Here is a 15,838-nt window from a genome sequence, read left to right as displayed (position 1 = left end):
TGCAATATTGTATTAAACAACAATTTTTAAAAATTTATATAAATACTGCGTTAATATTACTGATAACCAATATATTGGTAAAATATGTGTAGCTTTATTAAATATAAGTATTATCTTTTTCCACATGTTATCTTTAAGGAAAAATCTCCTGAGATGAACGATATCAACAAAATACTTCATAAGACTATTGATGTCAATGCATATAATTACGGAATATCTTTATGAAAGTTTTCACGTTTGCAAGAAGGTTGCATGGTCTTACGTGAAGACTTCCGTAAAGATATTCCGTAATTATATGCATTGACATCAATAGTCTTATGAAATATTTTGTTGATATCTCAGGAGATTTTTCCTTAAAGATAACATGTGGAACAAGATAATACTTATATTTGATAAAGTTACACATATTTTACCAATCAGCCAATCGGTGGACAACATTTCGTAATTTACAATAATATTATTACATTTTGTGAGTAACAGTTTTGTTATATTTTTTTGTATTCTTTCGGTTTTTTTTTGGGAATTTCTGCATTTTTATTAACAAATTCTACTTTTATTGAATGACATTGACAACATTAAGTTAATGGATTTTAATTTGAAGTTGATGGATTTGTATTTTCATACAATGTCATGTCATTCATTAATTTAATAAGAGCAAAAGTAATCAATAATATTATCCGCATCTGTTACATTTTTATTTTGAAATTTCTGCTTATAAATTTCTGCTTTGATTAAAAGTTCCATCATTGCCCACTTGCAAATTAATTTCAAGTTTATATGACTTCCTAAATTTTGTTTATAGATTGTAAGTAATTTTTCACTCGCGTAAGATCTAAAAATATTTATAATTTAATTGAAACACAACAACAATCGTCTCAGTTATTGTCATTTTATTTTTTGATGGATAACATACTACATACACATACTAATTTTGTTTGTTAAACTTTACAATAGGACATATTGATTTGTGCCATTTTCGATGTATGTTTCTTTTAAATGTATGTATTGTATGTATTGTATGTATTGACTTAGATAGATTTAAACTGAGAAATAAAGCCAAACATTTCTCTTTCGAATATAAAGAAATTTCTATTTAATTTTCAGAAAAATCTGTCACTCTTTTAGCTTCATTTTTTATAACAAAATTCAATTCCATGCTGTGGAACTTTCGCGCAAGCACCGCATCGCATTGAATCACTTAATAAATGTGACAGAAATATGAAAGAATACAAAATAACAAATTTACTGCCCACTAAATGCGGAAATATTAATATAAATTATGAAATGTTGTTTACCATGATTGATAATAAAGCATGCGTTACTTTATCAGACATAGCATTATCTTGTTCCACGTGTTACCTTTAGGACAAAATCTTTTGAAATGAATAATATTAACAAAATACTTAATAGGAATATTGATATCAATGCATATAATTACGGAATATCTAATCTTCACGCAAGAATCCGCTGCATGGAATTTTTACTTCATGTTTCGTATTTGCTCTTTAAAAACTGGAGTGTTTGGGATCCTGTTTTAAAAAAACAACGAGAAGACAATAAAAAAAGGATACAGCAAGAATTTAGAAAAGAATTAGGATTGCTCATTGACATCGTAAAACAAGGATCAGAATCTACTAATAATGGGAACACAGCCAAGCGATTCTTTTCTAATATACATACAACTGCTAAAATCATAATATTAGATGAATCCTTAATAAGAAGGTTTTCTATAATATTGCAGGCGATTTCATGCGGAGAAGTAATAAACACAAAAAAATTTGGTTTATTTACTCTCAAAATCGCCAAGGAATTTATTAAGAACTATGGATGATATTATATGACAGCTTCCGTGCATAAATTGTTAATCCACGGAGAGGCAATAATTTCAAATTTTTCGATTCTGATTGGACAATTATCAGAAGAGGCAAGTGAAGCGCGAAATAAGGAGTTTCGAGAATATACAAAATGCATTCATGTAAAATGGATAGAGTAAAAACTAATGAAGACATTTTACATCAGCTATTAATTTTATCTGATCCCGTAATTTCCAGTTTAAGATCCAAAAAAAACGAACAGAAAAAACATGACATGTTTCTCGAGACATTAGAAATGTTGGTATAAACACACAATACATATAACACACATACCAAACACAAACCACACACAACACACAACTATATCAACGCAGAGAGGGTTTGGAGTCATTAAATATTACAGGAGTAACGAACTGTGGGGTCCTTATCTCTGCTGTGACACAAAAACAACACACACACTGCCATCAGCACAGCAGTAACGAGGATTACTCTTTACTCTTTTTTTTATATAGTCCTTATATAGTATGACACACCGCGTTAATTACTCAGCAATTATTTTGTATTCCTTTTTCATATAATAAACATTCACTTCTTTATACACATATTTATCAATTTACTAATTTGTTTCTTAACCATTGAATATCCCTTCCAAGAGAATTTTTTAATGTAATGTTATAAAAACTTGTAATGCGAAAATCAATGAAAATGTTGTATCTTTAATATAAGAATTTTAGACAATTAAATAGGAAAAATATATATACTTATATCAATTATTTTTTCTTAAAAAAATTTGCACATAAATCACGTACACACATAAGAATATATTAATTTATTTTAAAAAATGATTACAATAAACAGTACAATAAACAGTAAAAGTACATATTTTTATAACTTGTAAAAGAAAAAAATGAAGAAATTTTGATGGTATTTATTGAAAAATATAAAAATCGCCTTTTTTTCTTTCACTCGTTTGGATAAACAATCATTTGGATACAAATGCAAAAAAATGTGTCTTGAACTAAAACGTATTCAAAGTAAATAATCATTAGTCAATAATCATTATTATAATCAGAGATGAAATTTTTCTTCCTTTGTTAATCTAATTAAATAAAAGAAATTTGGTTTAAGTGATTTTGAGGATTCTCTCTATTAATTTTATATTACTAAATTGCATATTAAAAAATTAATTATGAAAAATTGTTAATAATTGAATAATATAAAATATAAATGTATAACAATTGTGCAAAATTGAGGAAGATGATATTTATTACATTAAAATCGAATATCAGGTTTATAGTTTTAAAAATATAGCTTTGGCAAATATAATGAATTTCTGGTACAAAATTATAAATATTTAGAATATAGCCTAATTAGGATATAGCTTAATTTGGCACTTTTCTTTTCCAAATGATATCCATGCATGTATGGGCCATTTTTGTACGAGCCAGAGCGTGAACATAAGTAAATAGTTATAATAAATTTTCACAATTGTTCCGACATAAGGTACAACTAAAACAAGCGAAAAGCAAATCAGTAACAATACGATGAAATACTGTAAAAATTTATTCAAAACTTACGACATAAATAAAGTATCAGATCACGATAGTTCATGTTTAGCCAACTGTACCACTTAAGAGGCACATTATCTAAAAAATAAATTTTTAATTAAATAAATTATGTTTATTAGATTATCTGAAGATCTAAAATATTTGCGCGTATCATGACTTTAAATAAATTAAGAATTACTTATCAGTAAACGTTACAAAAATATAAGTATTCAAGAAACTTTTTATGTTGTAATGTGCCACAAAATATGATTTGAATGAAATATAAGTGTTATTTATATCAATATCTAATAATATAAATACAGCTTGTATTTGTGTACAATAGTAAAATTTTTTATTTGCTATTTTATTTGACATTAATATTTTTTTTATTTAATTTAAATAAATGTATAATACGTAAGAATGTCAAATATAATTAATTATACATTGATTTGGATATATCTTTATAAATGACTGAATGTCAAATATAATTAATTATACAGAATGTCAAATATAATTAATTATACATTGAATTGAATATATCTTTATAAATGACTGAATATATCTTTATAAAATTAAAATTTATTCTCCATTTTTGAAATAAATATGTTGCAAAATATAATGTATTGAATGTATTGAATGTATCTTTATAAAATTAAAATTTATTCTCCATTTTTTAAATAAATATGTTACAAAAAGCAAGAAGAGATAACACATGCATAGCATAAAAATAATTTTAAAGTGCATATATCAGAAAAAAGAATTTATGCGAATAAAAAGCAGAATTATGTACTCAAATATTCACATTTGATACCATGTAGCCGATAAGTAAATGCTAGAAGAGCATCTTTATCCAAAGTTAAGTCAATATACCATAGTCCATGTGTAATGCTTGACACTATGGAATAGAAATCAGATGGAGCTTCATTCAAATAATTTACCAAAATACCGTTGCTTATCTTTTGACATAATTCGCGAGTTTCCTCTACAGTTTTACGACATATGTTTAATCTGTTAATAACAACAAATAATTAATAAAACTCGAGGAGAAAGGCGGCAAGACAATGAAGAAGCTATTACATATCTACTAGTTATTTTATGTACAATATCAAACTCTTTAATAGACGAAAGGTAACGTTATGATCAGATGTTAATCTTCTTTAATAAAATTTATCGTATGATTTTATTATATGTATTACTTATCAGGAATTCCTAGCATATAGCCTACTACACGCCAGAGATGAATAAACGCTTCTTCTTCTTCGAGTGTATTGCGCAATCCGACAGATTTAGGCGCAGTAAGAACATATCCCACAAAAGCAAATTGTGTGAGTGCCATATTTTTTTCATAAATTCCTCCGATATTGGCATTTATTGATCTTTTGCTGTTTGTCTTATGTTGCCAACGTATTCTGTTTATTGTCTTATACCAACTAATAAGATTAAACAATTTAAGAATTATATAAATATTATTTTCTTTTATAATTGAAATTTTAATATTTAATCAATGGCATAGTGAACAATTTACAATAAAATGGAACGAATTTGAATCCTTTAGAAGAACAATAAATAGAAAAGTACTAAAGAAAAAATAGGTAGATGATAGATGTAAAAGACTATAAAAAAAATATGTAAGACATTGTGCATTTTAAGAAAAAATATAAAACAAATTATACATATAAGTAAAATATATAAATTAATGAAATATGCTGTAAAGAAATATGCCACATGAGTTTAAATAAAACTTACTTAGAATTGGAATTATTTGGATTGCATGTATATAAGTTGTGTATGTGCAATAATGTTTGGACATATCTGTTGAAAGCCACATAAGGCATATTACTTTTTTTGGTGTATATAAGAACCTATTAAAAAAAGAACAAAATTTATTTTTAACTGTTCGTTATTTCGCATTATAAACAAAATACTTTATCATTCCTTTTCGTCAATAGTTTCTTTAATGAATTCTTTAATTATAATATTAATAAAAAGATATTGATTAAAATAATAATATTAAAAATTATAATAATATAATTATGGTAATATTAAATGATAATATAATAATAATAATGTTAAAATAGAGTATTATATGTGTGTTTTATACATGATATAAAAATGTAAAATTTTAATACCTTTAATATATCTGGGATTGATATTATTGCAAAAAGTCCCATAAAGCTAGTTAATACAATTACTACCATATTTCGCTTATAGTAGTTTTGAGCTCTGAAATTAAATATTTGTATCTTTCATTATTAATAATTAATATTTTTCAATAATTAATATTCTTTTTCACATTTAATATAGAGAATTTTTATTAAGAATATTTTTTTGTTTATATCGTGAATTATCTATAATATCTTATATTTATATAACCTATATGTAATTATGATTATATTGTAGGACTTTTTATTATATATAAATGCTTACTCTCTAAATAATTTTTCATCATACCAATCTGGCAAATCGTCAAGTGTTGCTGTATTGATGAATTTGGAGTTGATTAAATTTTTGTCTTTCAATAATAATTCATAATGTTCATTCACCATTGACGTTTGAACTAAAATATTTGAAATAAAAAAAAATGATAATGTGTATTGATAATTGATTTTAAGTTTGAAGAGTATAACTAGATTAATACTAATTAATTTTATTTCACACGTTATCATCATCCATTATTATGATTCTTTTATTATTATTTTTCGTAGTATTATCATATCGATTTTTTTCTATTCTTTTTATTTTAAATTTATTTATAAAATGTTAGAATTTATCTATTATGTTATTTATTAATCTTGTTTTCCTCTTAATTATTAAATTAAGTTATTCATTTATTTAATGACACAAATCAAGTAAATTATTTTAATAATCTAATAATTATTATAAATATGTATTGTATGCAAGAGGATTCACCTATACCTCGAGTTATGATAATATATATTAAGGCCAAGATATTCGAGATGAATTCCTTCTATATATTTTTACCAAGCATTTATATGTACACACACACACACACAATATTTAATTTTTGAAATTTTTTGAAATTACATCTCTTTTTAACATTTAAATCTTATTTTTAATAACATTTGTAATCTTACAATGTATATCTTTAATAACATAGAGATAAGTAATAACTATTAAAATACATATGTTTAACTTGACTTTTGCTCTATACATATAGATCATTCATACAAAATTGTCTTGTTATTATTGATATATTTTTCTTCTTAATTTTAATACTTTACTTTTTTATCAGGAATTATATAATAGCAACAATATTAAATTCCGTTTTACGATCTTTTCAAAATAAATGGAACACTGTGTTTTCACTACACAGTATAATGCAATATTATAAAAATGTAAGTCATTCTGTTGGAGATAAAATACAAACGCAATTATATATGTGGTTTCATTGCGTAAATTGATAACATGCGGTTTAATGGTTGTTCTATTTGACTTTAATGAACAAATATTTGATACTTTACGATACATGCAAAAATTGAATAAACTATAAGCAAATCATTTCGTCAATTCAACATTCTTATCATATGATAATGTTAAAATATTTTACTGTAAGTTTTTTAAACACTAAAGATATTTACAAATAATGTAATATTTATAAATTTACTGTTAATGTGTTTATGTATATGTGCGTATGTGTATGTCAAATGTGTGCGATAATTAACACGATATTTACGATCATGATAATTATGTAAATGTTATCTATGTGATTTTATTTACATTTCAATTGACTGTTAAATATTTAACGTATCTTTTTCTACAATAAAATAAAACATGTTGATTAAATAGATCTCATGAATCTTTTCTAATGATTCAATTATTGTATAAAAAAATTAATTTTATATATATATATGTGTGTGTGTGTGTGTGTGTGTGTGTGTGTGTGTGTGTAAAAAATTAAAAATTGATAAGAAACAGCTAAGTCGCGATAATTAGAGCATAAGAAATAAGATAACTTCTCTTCTTTTTTGTGCTTGAATTACCACACCTTAGCTCTAGTCAATTTTTAACTCTTTAATTAAAAAATTTTGAATTATTATTTTTAATTGAATCTATTGAATCTATTGAATATATATATATATATATATATATATATATATATATATGCACAGATAAAGCAGGAGAAAAGTGAAAAAATCTTATTGATTTTTCCTCTATATATACATCATTCATACAAAACATTGTCTTACCGTTATTGATATGCTTTTTCTTCATTTTACTATTTTACTTTTTTATCTCTAGTTATATTACAACAAATACAGCAATAGTAATATTAGATTTACGTTTTATCCTTTCTTTTTCAAGATATAAGCGGAGCACTATTCGTTTTCACCAATATAATGCGATTCATTCTGTTAGTGAACTGTCTGCGATTCGTTCTGTTAGTACGTTCTGTTAAAACGCAGACACAATTATATATATACTTTCACTGTGGAAGCAAGAAATGTTTTTATCCAAAAAAGATATAAAATTTATCAACGGAAAAGACCGTATCTCTAAAAAATGGCAAAAAGCAAATGATAACATGCGGTTTACTCATCATTCTATTTTGCGGTTTACTCATCGTTCAGTTTTATATAATATTGCTCGTTAAAAAAGTAAGTAATATACATACTATTAAGATACATATATTTAATTTGATTAATATCCTTATGTGGAATTGATATGCAAAAAGTTCCATAAAGCTAGTTAATACAATTACTACCATATTTCACTTATAGTAGTTTTGAGCTCTGAAATTAAATATTTGTATCTTTTACTATTAATAATTAATATTTTTCAATAATTAATATTCTTTTTCACATTTAATATAGAGAATTTTTATTAAGAATATTTTTTTGTTTATATCGTGAATCTATATAATCTATATATAATTATGATTATATTGTAGGATTTTATTATATATAAATACTTACTTTATAAATTTACGTAGCTGTTTTACTCTGTTGGCAAAACGTAAGTGATTAACTAAGTTCTAAGATAAGCTGAAATTATCTTCAGCTATACAAATCTCGTTATAATCAAACATTTAAAATGCGAATTTTTAGTGAGTACTTGATGTTTTATTGACTATAATATGTGCACATATTTAAAATCTAAATAAACTGTAAACAAAACCCGTCAATAAAACATTATTATCTTATGATAATGATAAAATTGGATAATTGTCTTCAATGAACACATTAAAAATATTTATAATGGCTTTTATTGAAATCATATGTCGATTTAATTATATTATTACATTATTACAGACTTAAATATATTATTTTTTTTATTATTGATACGAAAATTGATATAAATTTGAGTTTTTATATTTAAGCTTCTTAAATTTGTGTTTATTCTCCATGTTTAAAAAAATGTATAGAGTATAAAATCAATTAATTTTTACTTTACATATACATGTATACTTTTTTCATTACTCTCGTCTATAAATATATGCATAATATTTTTTTGATTTTTTGTCGGAAGAATTACAAGCAGAAACTTCTTTATTGATTACATGATTATTTTTTTGCTTAAATCGCATTGAAAATATATTAAAGAAGGTATTAAGTAACGTAGAATAACAACTTCTTTTTACATCGTAAAATCATTTTTATAAAATATATTTTATATATTTATATATAGATATATAGATATCTATATATTTTATATATAGATATATAGATATATACATATTGAATATCTGAATTAATTCTATATACATTACAGAACTAAAGTTTTGTCACAATTTACATTAATAAGATTTATTTTTATTCCTAACTAATGACGATAATTTATTTTTTGTTCATTGTTATTTAGAAAAAATATTGTTATAGAAAATCAAAAATTGAATGCCTTTAATTTTATGTGCACTTTTATAAGAAAATTGATTACACACACACATTATTACAAAGATGTGACGTTATCATGGAACTTTTTCATATTTATATATCATTATCATTTTGAATTTTGCATTTTAATATAATATTATTAAAATATCGTATGTAAATAGTATATGCGATTAAATTTAGACATTTTATGTCAATTACATTTAATCTACATACATACAAAAATCTTCTTTTATTACTTGCTTATCTTAAAATATATTATAATATATTATAATTATATATATATATATATATATATATATATATATAAAATACGTAATTAACATATTACTTTTAATTGCTTTCTTTTTTTCATGTTAATGTGTGTGTGTGTGTGTGTGTGTGTGTGTGTATATATATATTTTTTTTTTTTTAAATTCAATATCATATAAATTACGTAAATATATAATTAAATAAATATAATTATATATATATACATACATATATATATATATATATATATATATATATATATATATGAATATTTCGTGTATTTTATTTAGTAATGATGTAAATTGTAATGAAAAATTGTATCTCTTGATTTTTATATAGATTCAGTATTTGCAATATATCCAAACTTAATTATAGATAAATCAAAACTTTTATTGCTTGAACTATGCTTCATTAATTCAATTTCTCTCTGACATTTTTTTTTACCTGCCAACAGTTGGTATTCCTCCCGTTTCTTTTGTATTCCTCGAAAAACTTTGCGAATTGATCGTGAACCAGCAGCTTGCTTTAATTCGTAGAAGAATACTATTGTAGATGCTAAGAGACCTACAATGAGCGCTGCGAAACCGGCACTTAATGGCATCAATCCTAAAACTCTAGCACTTTTGTCAAGATTATCGTATTCCTTGAAAACTTCGCGGAGATTGAAATTAGCTCTTCGGCGAATAACATCATCGAGGTGAAAATAAGTAAGGCCCGACTGTCTCAACCATAAAATAATCTATAGAATATATATAATAAAATATTTTAATATATATTTAATAATAACTTTTGGGACACTTACTTAAAAAATACTGCATATTAAGATAATCTTTCTTTATCTTTTTCTTTCTTAATAATTTATATAAATTTTTATAAATATACAAATGTAATATATTATTTTTATATATAGAATAAATAGAAAATTTTGATTAACTTTTAAATTTTATCATAGTAAAAAAGGTGATTTAAAATAATTGTATCTCTATTTATATAGCAGATTATCTTAATCTTTATTTAATTAAGAATTTTGAGTTCGGATCAAATAATCTCTTGAATCTTTTTCATAAATTTAATTTAATTTTAATTTAATTTTAAGGAAAATTGCAAAAGTATTTTCAAGCATTGTATACGATATTTTATAATGATGATTGTGTATTGTATATGAGATTCATAGAAGGTTCATGATCATTATAGAACATTATAATAATGATTAATTTTGTTTATGAATAAGATTGTGATATTACCATATCAATAGGTTGTAACAACCACGGTTGGACCGCGAAGGATGCATAATATTTGCTTATCATTTGCTTCATAATTCTGTAACCCTTACAAATATGATTTAATTTGTTTTAGTTTCTTTTATCTCAATATTAATTATTATATATAATATTAATATTATCATAATATTAATTATCATAAATAAATACATTCTTTTATTTTGATCTTACTTTGAGATCTTCGTTGGAAATGCTATCCTCAGGAAAGAAGAGCGTACCTATAATTTTCCCAAAAATCGCATAATTTCCTTTTTGAATGAGTGTGTGCGTCATTTCATTATCTTTTATGGGTATATATCTTGTTGGTAACTGACTCGAGTAAGAATCCTAAAAACATTATATATATACATTATATATATGTATATGTATATATATATATGTGTGTGTATGTGTGTGTGTGTGTGTGTGTGTGTGTGTGTGTGTATTTTTTTATCGCATTCGCAATAAAAAATGACACTTGTTTACAAACGTAAATTCTACATACATTCATATCGAAGTAATCGTAGTAATTTGGTTCTGGTCCTGTTCGACCCCACGTTAAATTTGCCTCGAGAAATTGATATATCATGTCAATTCTATAAATAGTATTAGTACGATTAATAGTAATAGTACAATTTCTATATTTTTTTCTCATAATTAAACATAAATTAATAATGTGTATTAGAAATCAAGAAGATATATTATTTAATAATACGATTTTTTAAATTAAGAAATATAACACATACACTATGATAGATGGTTAAGGTAATTGTTTTATTTAAATTATAAAAGTCGTTCATTTTAATTTATATTTTTTTAACTGTATATTTGTTTAAAAATAAAATATATTTAAAAATAATTTATAAAAATGAAACTTATTTGTCTATATATATATATATATATATATATATATATATATATATATATATAGTTTACAAAACTGTAGATATTCTTTTCCAAATATTAATAATATTACTTGATCTTATGTTTATTGGTAAGCACAATTATAGATCATAAATAAATATTCTAATAGTATTAATAATAATCTAATTACACTATCTTCATAATTGAAAAAAATAGTATAGAAATTGTTGCTACCTATTTTCATATTCCGAACCCGTGAGTCTCGCTGCAAGACTGCTACAATAAGCGGTCACTAATATAACTCCTGCAGTTTGCCATAAATGCAATTCAAATCTAGCATTGATGGTGTTTTTGGGTATCCACGTACCTAATAAACGGCCCATTAATTCCATAATTGTAAAAAAAAGACTCCTAAAACCTAAGAAAATATATATTATGTATTTGACATTCTATATGATATGATTTTTCGTCTTTCTTTTCATTTCATATATTTTGTTTTCAGTATCATATTATCCAAGTAATAAAATTTATAAAATATTTAGGACATCAAAATCTACATATGTAGCATGTAAAAGAAAGCAAATTAAACTATTTGTTCATTTTCGATTGTCAGGTGCATACGAATATTTTTAACTTACGTCTTGGAAATTTTGAATCGATTCTAGAACGTACACACATATATAGGCTCATAACGATCAGCATCAATATCAGAAGTAGCCAACAATCTATCGAAAAAGGCCTTGTCAGTGCCCAGAAATTGGTGATCGGTTGTGGTCGCGGTACCAAAAAATGCATGTACATCTGATACCATGGTTCCGTCATGTTTACAAAATCACTGTGATTTGACGTTAACCAGATGCTCCCGAACGCTAGATCAATCTTGATACACGAGACAAAAATCGCATAAAATTTATTTATTTTCTAATTATTTACTTATTATATGTAATATATTAACCGAGTAATATATGTAATATAAATAATATATTAACGAGTAATATATGTAATATAAATAATATATTAACCGAGTAATATATGTAATATATTAACCGATTTTTGATATTTAAAAAATAAAATATGTTTATAATAAATTTGACAAATTTTTCAAATAGCAATAATTTAATTATAAATTTTTATAAAGTGTTAATTGTGAAACTAAAGTTTGAAATGATTTGACAGCACATAGTTTTCATCTAATTATCAATAACATCTTAAAATTTATACTTGTATTATGTTTTGGATTGTTTGTGAATTAACAATTTTACCTTTTTTTCTCTTAAAAGTTGAATGACACCACCATTCCAATATGTACTATTTACGCGTCGACCATATCTAAAAATTTGATGATATTTTGAATATTAATTGTATATATATTAAATACACACATATAAAAAAATAAATTATTCGCAGAATTACCTGTAATCTCCTGGTGGTTTTCTTAATGTCCAAGTAAAATTTAACTTTTCTGCTATAAGCAGAAATATTTTCACTTCTATCCCATCCTTTTCTATATCTGTAATAAAGATTATGTAATATGTAATAGAGACTATATTATTGTCTTATCGATCCCTCTTTGTAGTTTTATAATAATTCATAATTTTTATTAATTATTTTATTAACTTCAATTAATTGTATTAATTCTTCCTAACTTTCTACATACATATATAAGTAGCACTTAATTGAAATTTAAGATTGTCATAATATCAATCAATTTTATTTTCTCTTTTGTAAAATTAATGTTAAGTTTAAAAAAAAATTGGTTTACCATCTGCTAGAAATACTTCTTCTTCGATACCCTTAATTATTTTCTTAGTCGTTTTGTTGAGGTAGGAAACAGGTGGCTGATAAAATGTACATACTTGTAGTTCTCTACCTCTTAAATTAATTATGTTGAATTCGGACATCAGATCCTCATAACTACGCCATTGAAAATTTACAATAACATAGCATATTTATAAATATGAAAAATATGATACACATATTTTTAAATATTTTTTATATGTATGATATGTAGAAAAATTTGTTGCATAAAGACATGCATTAAGAATGTTAATGTATATGTAAAGATGTTAATCAATAAAAAAAATATATTATAGATTATAAAATATATTATAAAAACTAACCTGTTTACATTTAAAAAAAATCTCGGTTCCAAGTAATTTTCTGACAAAGTCCAAATCCCAGATCTTGACACGATATTTGCATTAGAATTTCCATATAAAGAAACATTGAAAAGTTTTGAATTATTTTTCAGTTCGTTATCGACAATAATGAGTATTTCTGTCGTTGCAATGGCTGAAGGTATACTATTAAAAAATATATGTATTTCTATGAATCTTAGAGAATAATAGAATAAATTTGATTAAATATATATCTTTTTAATCTTTTTAAATATATATCTTTTAATAATAATTGAATTATATTATTCTCTATTTTATATTATTATATTATATTTATATTATTCTCTATTATTATTATCATTGTGTATTATTGTTTAAAAGATAATTAAATCTTAAATTTATAATTTATAATTTTCCTTTACTTTTGCATATCTTTCTCTATTTCATCATCTGTTGGTCCAAGCAAAAAATAACATTGACATTCGTATATTCTTTGACGTAGCAGATATTCGTATGGATAAATATTTATAAATTGTCGGAATAACACTTCTACATCGTGAATCGATTCTAAAAGAAAAGTTATTTTACAATTTATTTATTATCTCATTGAAATAAAATATATAATCTTTCTATAGAGACCAACCACTTATAAAGATATTACAACATATGGAGTAATGAAATGATTTTTTAATCATTGTCGTAAAATTTTTCGTTGATATCCAGGATTTTACTTGAGAAATTTTCATGATACTTTCTTTGTCAGCTAACACTGAGATAATGATTAGTGACAAAATACCAAACATTGAATTTACTTTCATGATGAGAATTATTATATATATTAAATATATATTATTAATTTAATAATAAAATTTCTAACGGTAATTTTATTTGTGATAATATGAGTTAAATAATAAACGTATTAACGAATAATATCCCAGAGTTAAACATATATATATAAAACACTTTTTTTTTATTATTATGATAAATAATAGACGTATATGTTGCGTGTGGTTTTCGTCTTCATATTCACATCTTATCTGTTCACACTTACTTATTATGAAATATATACATAAATAAATAAGTACATATGTATATATATGTATAAAAAATTACGAAAACATGCACTATTAATGACACATCACATAAAATTCTTTTATATGCATAAATCTTAGAAATAAGGTTTGTGAAATAATGCTTATGATATATCGATATTAGTATAGTTATTAATTATTCTCATTATTGTTAAATGAATTAATATCAATTATTTAAACAAGCTTCTTTCACATTTGTCAAATTTGCGGGAAAAACAAAAATTTGTTTTTTTCCAGTTCGTTGCACTTAACAATTATGTAACACGAATAAGTCCAACATAAGAATAAGAGATTTGGTAGATTACTCTCCAAAACTCCGTGTATATATTGAGAGCGAGCAACAAATTTGCTGGCTTCTACTTGCAGTCTACGTAGCCTCATGTACACTAAGTTACTACAAAAATGCAGTTTAATAAGAGACTATTTCGATAGCAAACTTGAATAAACATGTCGTTATAAATGTATTTGACATAAATGTAATTACGTTACGTCCGCCCTGAGCGAGTAAGAAACATAAGCGCAATTATCACTTAATTGGCAGCTCATAAACATTAGTAATGACATACTTTGCGACATCAATAACGGAATATGAATTAATCATTATTATCTCGAACGAAGTGATCTAATAACCTGTTATCGTAAAGCGACCTTGGTGCTACCGATCCATATATAAGTAGAAATATTTCAAATTATGCTCAACATTTTATAGCGATAAAAATCATATGCAATGAAATTGCGCAATATATTCCTTTCTAAATATGCCGTTTTAAATCATAAATATGTACGATACTACATTTATGTGCTTATTAAATTTCGGATTTTATTTTTTTTATTGATTAAATATTTGTGTTTGATATTGTATACACCCACATACACATAAGTATAACTAATTCTAATAATATTCAATTGAATAATCAACACACACAAGTGTAAATCTTTGATATTTCAAAATGATATGTAAATTTAATCGTCACAGTTAAATGACAAAGAAAATTCAAGATTTATATAAGGCAATTTTTTAAAGAATCATATAACTTTATTTTTT

General features: G+C 23.8%; 2 protein-coding genes across 4 annotated transcripts; both read right to left on the bottom strand.

Annotated features, from left to right (window-relative positions):
* Positions 1-3,120: 3,120 nt before the first annotated feature.
* On the bottom strand, positions 3,121-7,779 carry LOC105253868. Of its 3 annotated transcripts, none has more exons than XM_025414952.1 (8): positions 7,570-7,779; positions 5,789-5,918; positions 5,491-5,584; positions 5,108-5,223; positions 4,558-4,791; positions 4,164-4,369; positions 3,392-3,460; positions 3,121-3,323 (listed from the first exon to the last, which is right to left on the bottom strand). In XM_025414952.1, exons 1-8 carry the CDS (start codon positions 7,592-7,594, stop codon positions 3,181-3,183), a joined length of 1,017 nt encoding a protein of 338 aa, XP_025270737.1. In that variant the 5' UTR covers positions 7,595-7,779; the 3' UTR covers positions 3,121-3,180. The 3 variants fall into 3 exon arrangements, with proteins under 3 accessions (XP_025270737.1, XP_025270738.1, XP_025270739.1); XM_025414953.1 differs by having other exon boundaries at positions 4,173-4,369; XM_025414954.1 differs by lacking the exon at positions 5,789-5,918 and having other exon boundaries at positions 7,570-7,587.
* Positions 7,680-15,215, bottom strand: LOC105247870 (glutamate receptor 3.4). Its single transcript, XM_025414928.1, has 13 exons — positions 15,099-15,215; positions 14,125-14,269; positions 13,706-13,888; positions 13,348-13,499; positions 12,999-13,095; positions 12,848-12,914; positions 12,224-12,464; positions 11,820-12,003; positions 11,227-11,317; positions 10,914-11,069; positions 10,707-10,790; positions 9,859-10,201; positions 7,680-7,771 (listed from the first exon to the last, which is right to left on the bottom strand). Exons 1-13 carry the CDS (start codon positions 15,172-15,174, stop codon positions 7,680-7,682), a joined length of 1,911 nt encoding a protein of 636 aa, XP_025270713.1. The 5' UTR covers positions 15,175-15,215.
* Positions 15,216-15,838: the final 623 nt, after the last annotated feature.

The sequence above is a fragment of the Camponotus floridanus genome, unplaced genomic scaffold (genome assembly GCF_003227725.1).
Source record: "Camponotus floridanus strain SB8 unplaced genomic scaffold, Cflo_v7.5 scaffold91, whole genome shotgun sequence".
NCBI classification, from domain to species: Eukaryota; Metazoa; Arthropoda; class Insecta; order Hymenoptera; family Formicidae; genus Camponotus; species Camponotus floridanus.
Note: the sequence above shows the minus strand (reverse complement) of the source record. Positions and strands in the feature narration are given on the sequence as shown.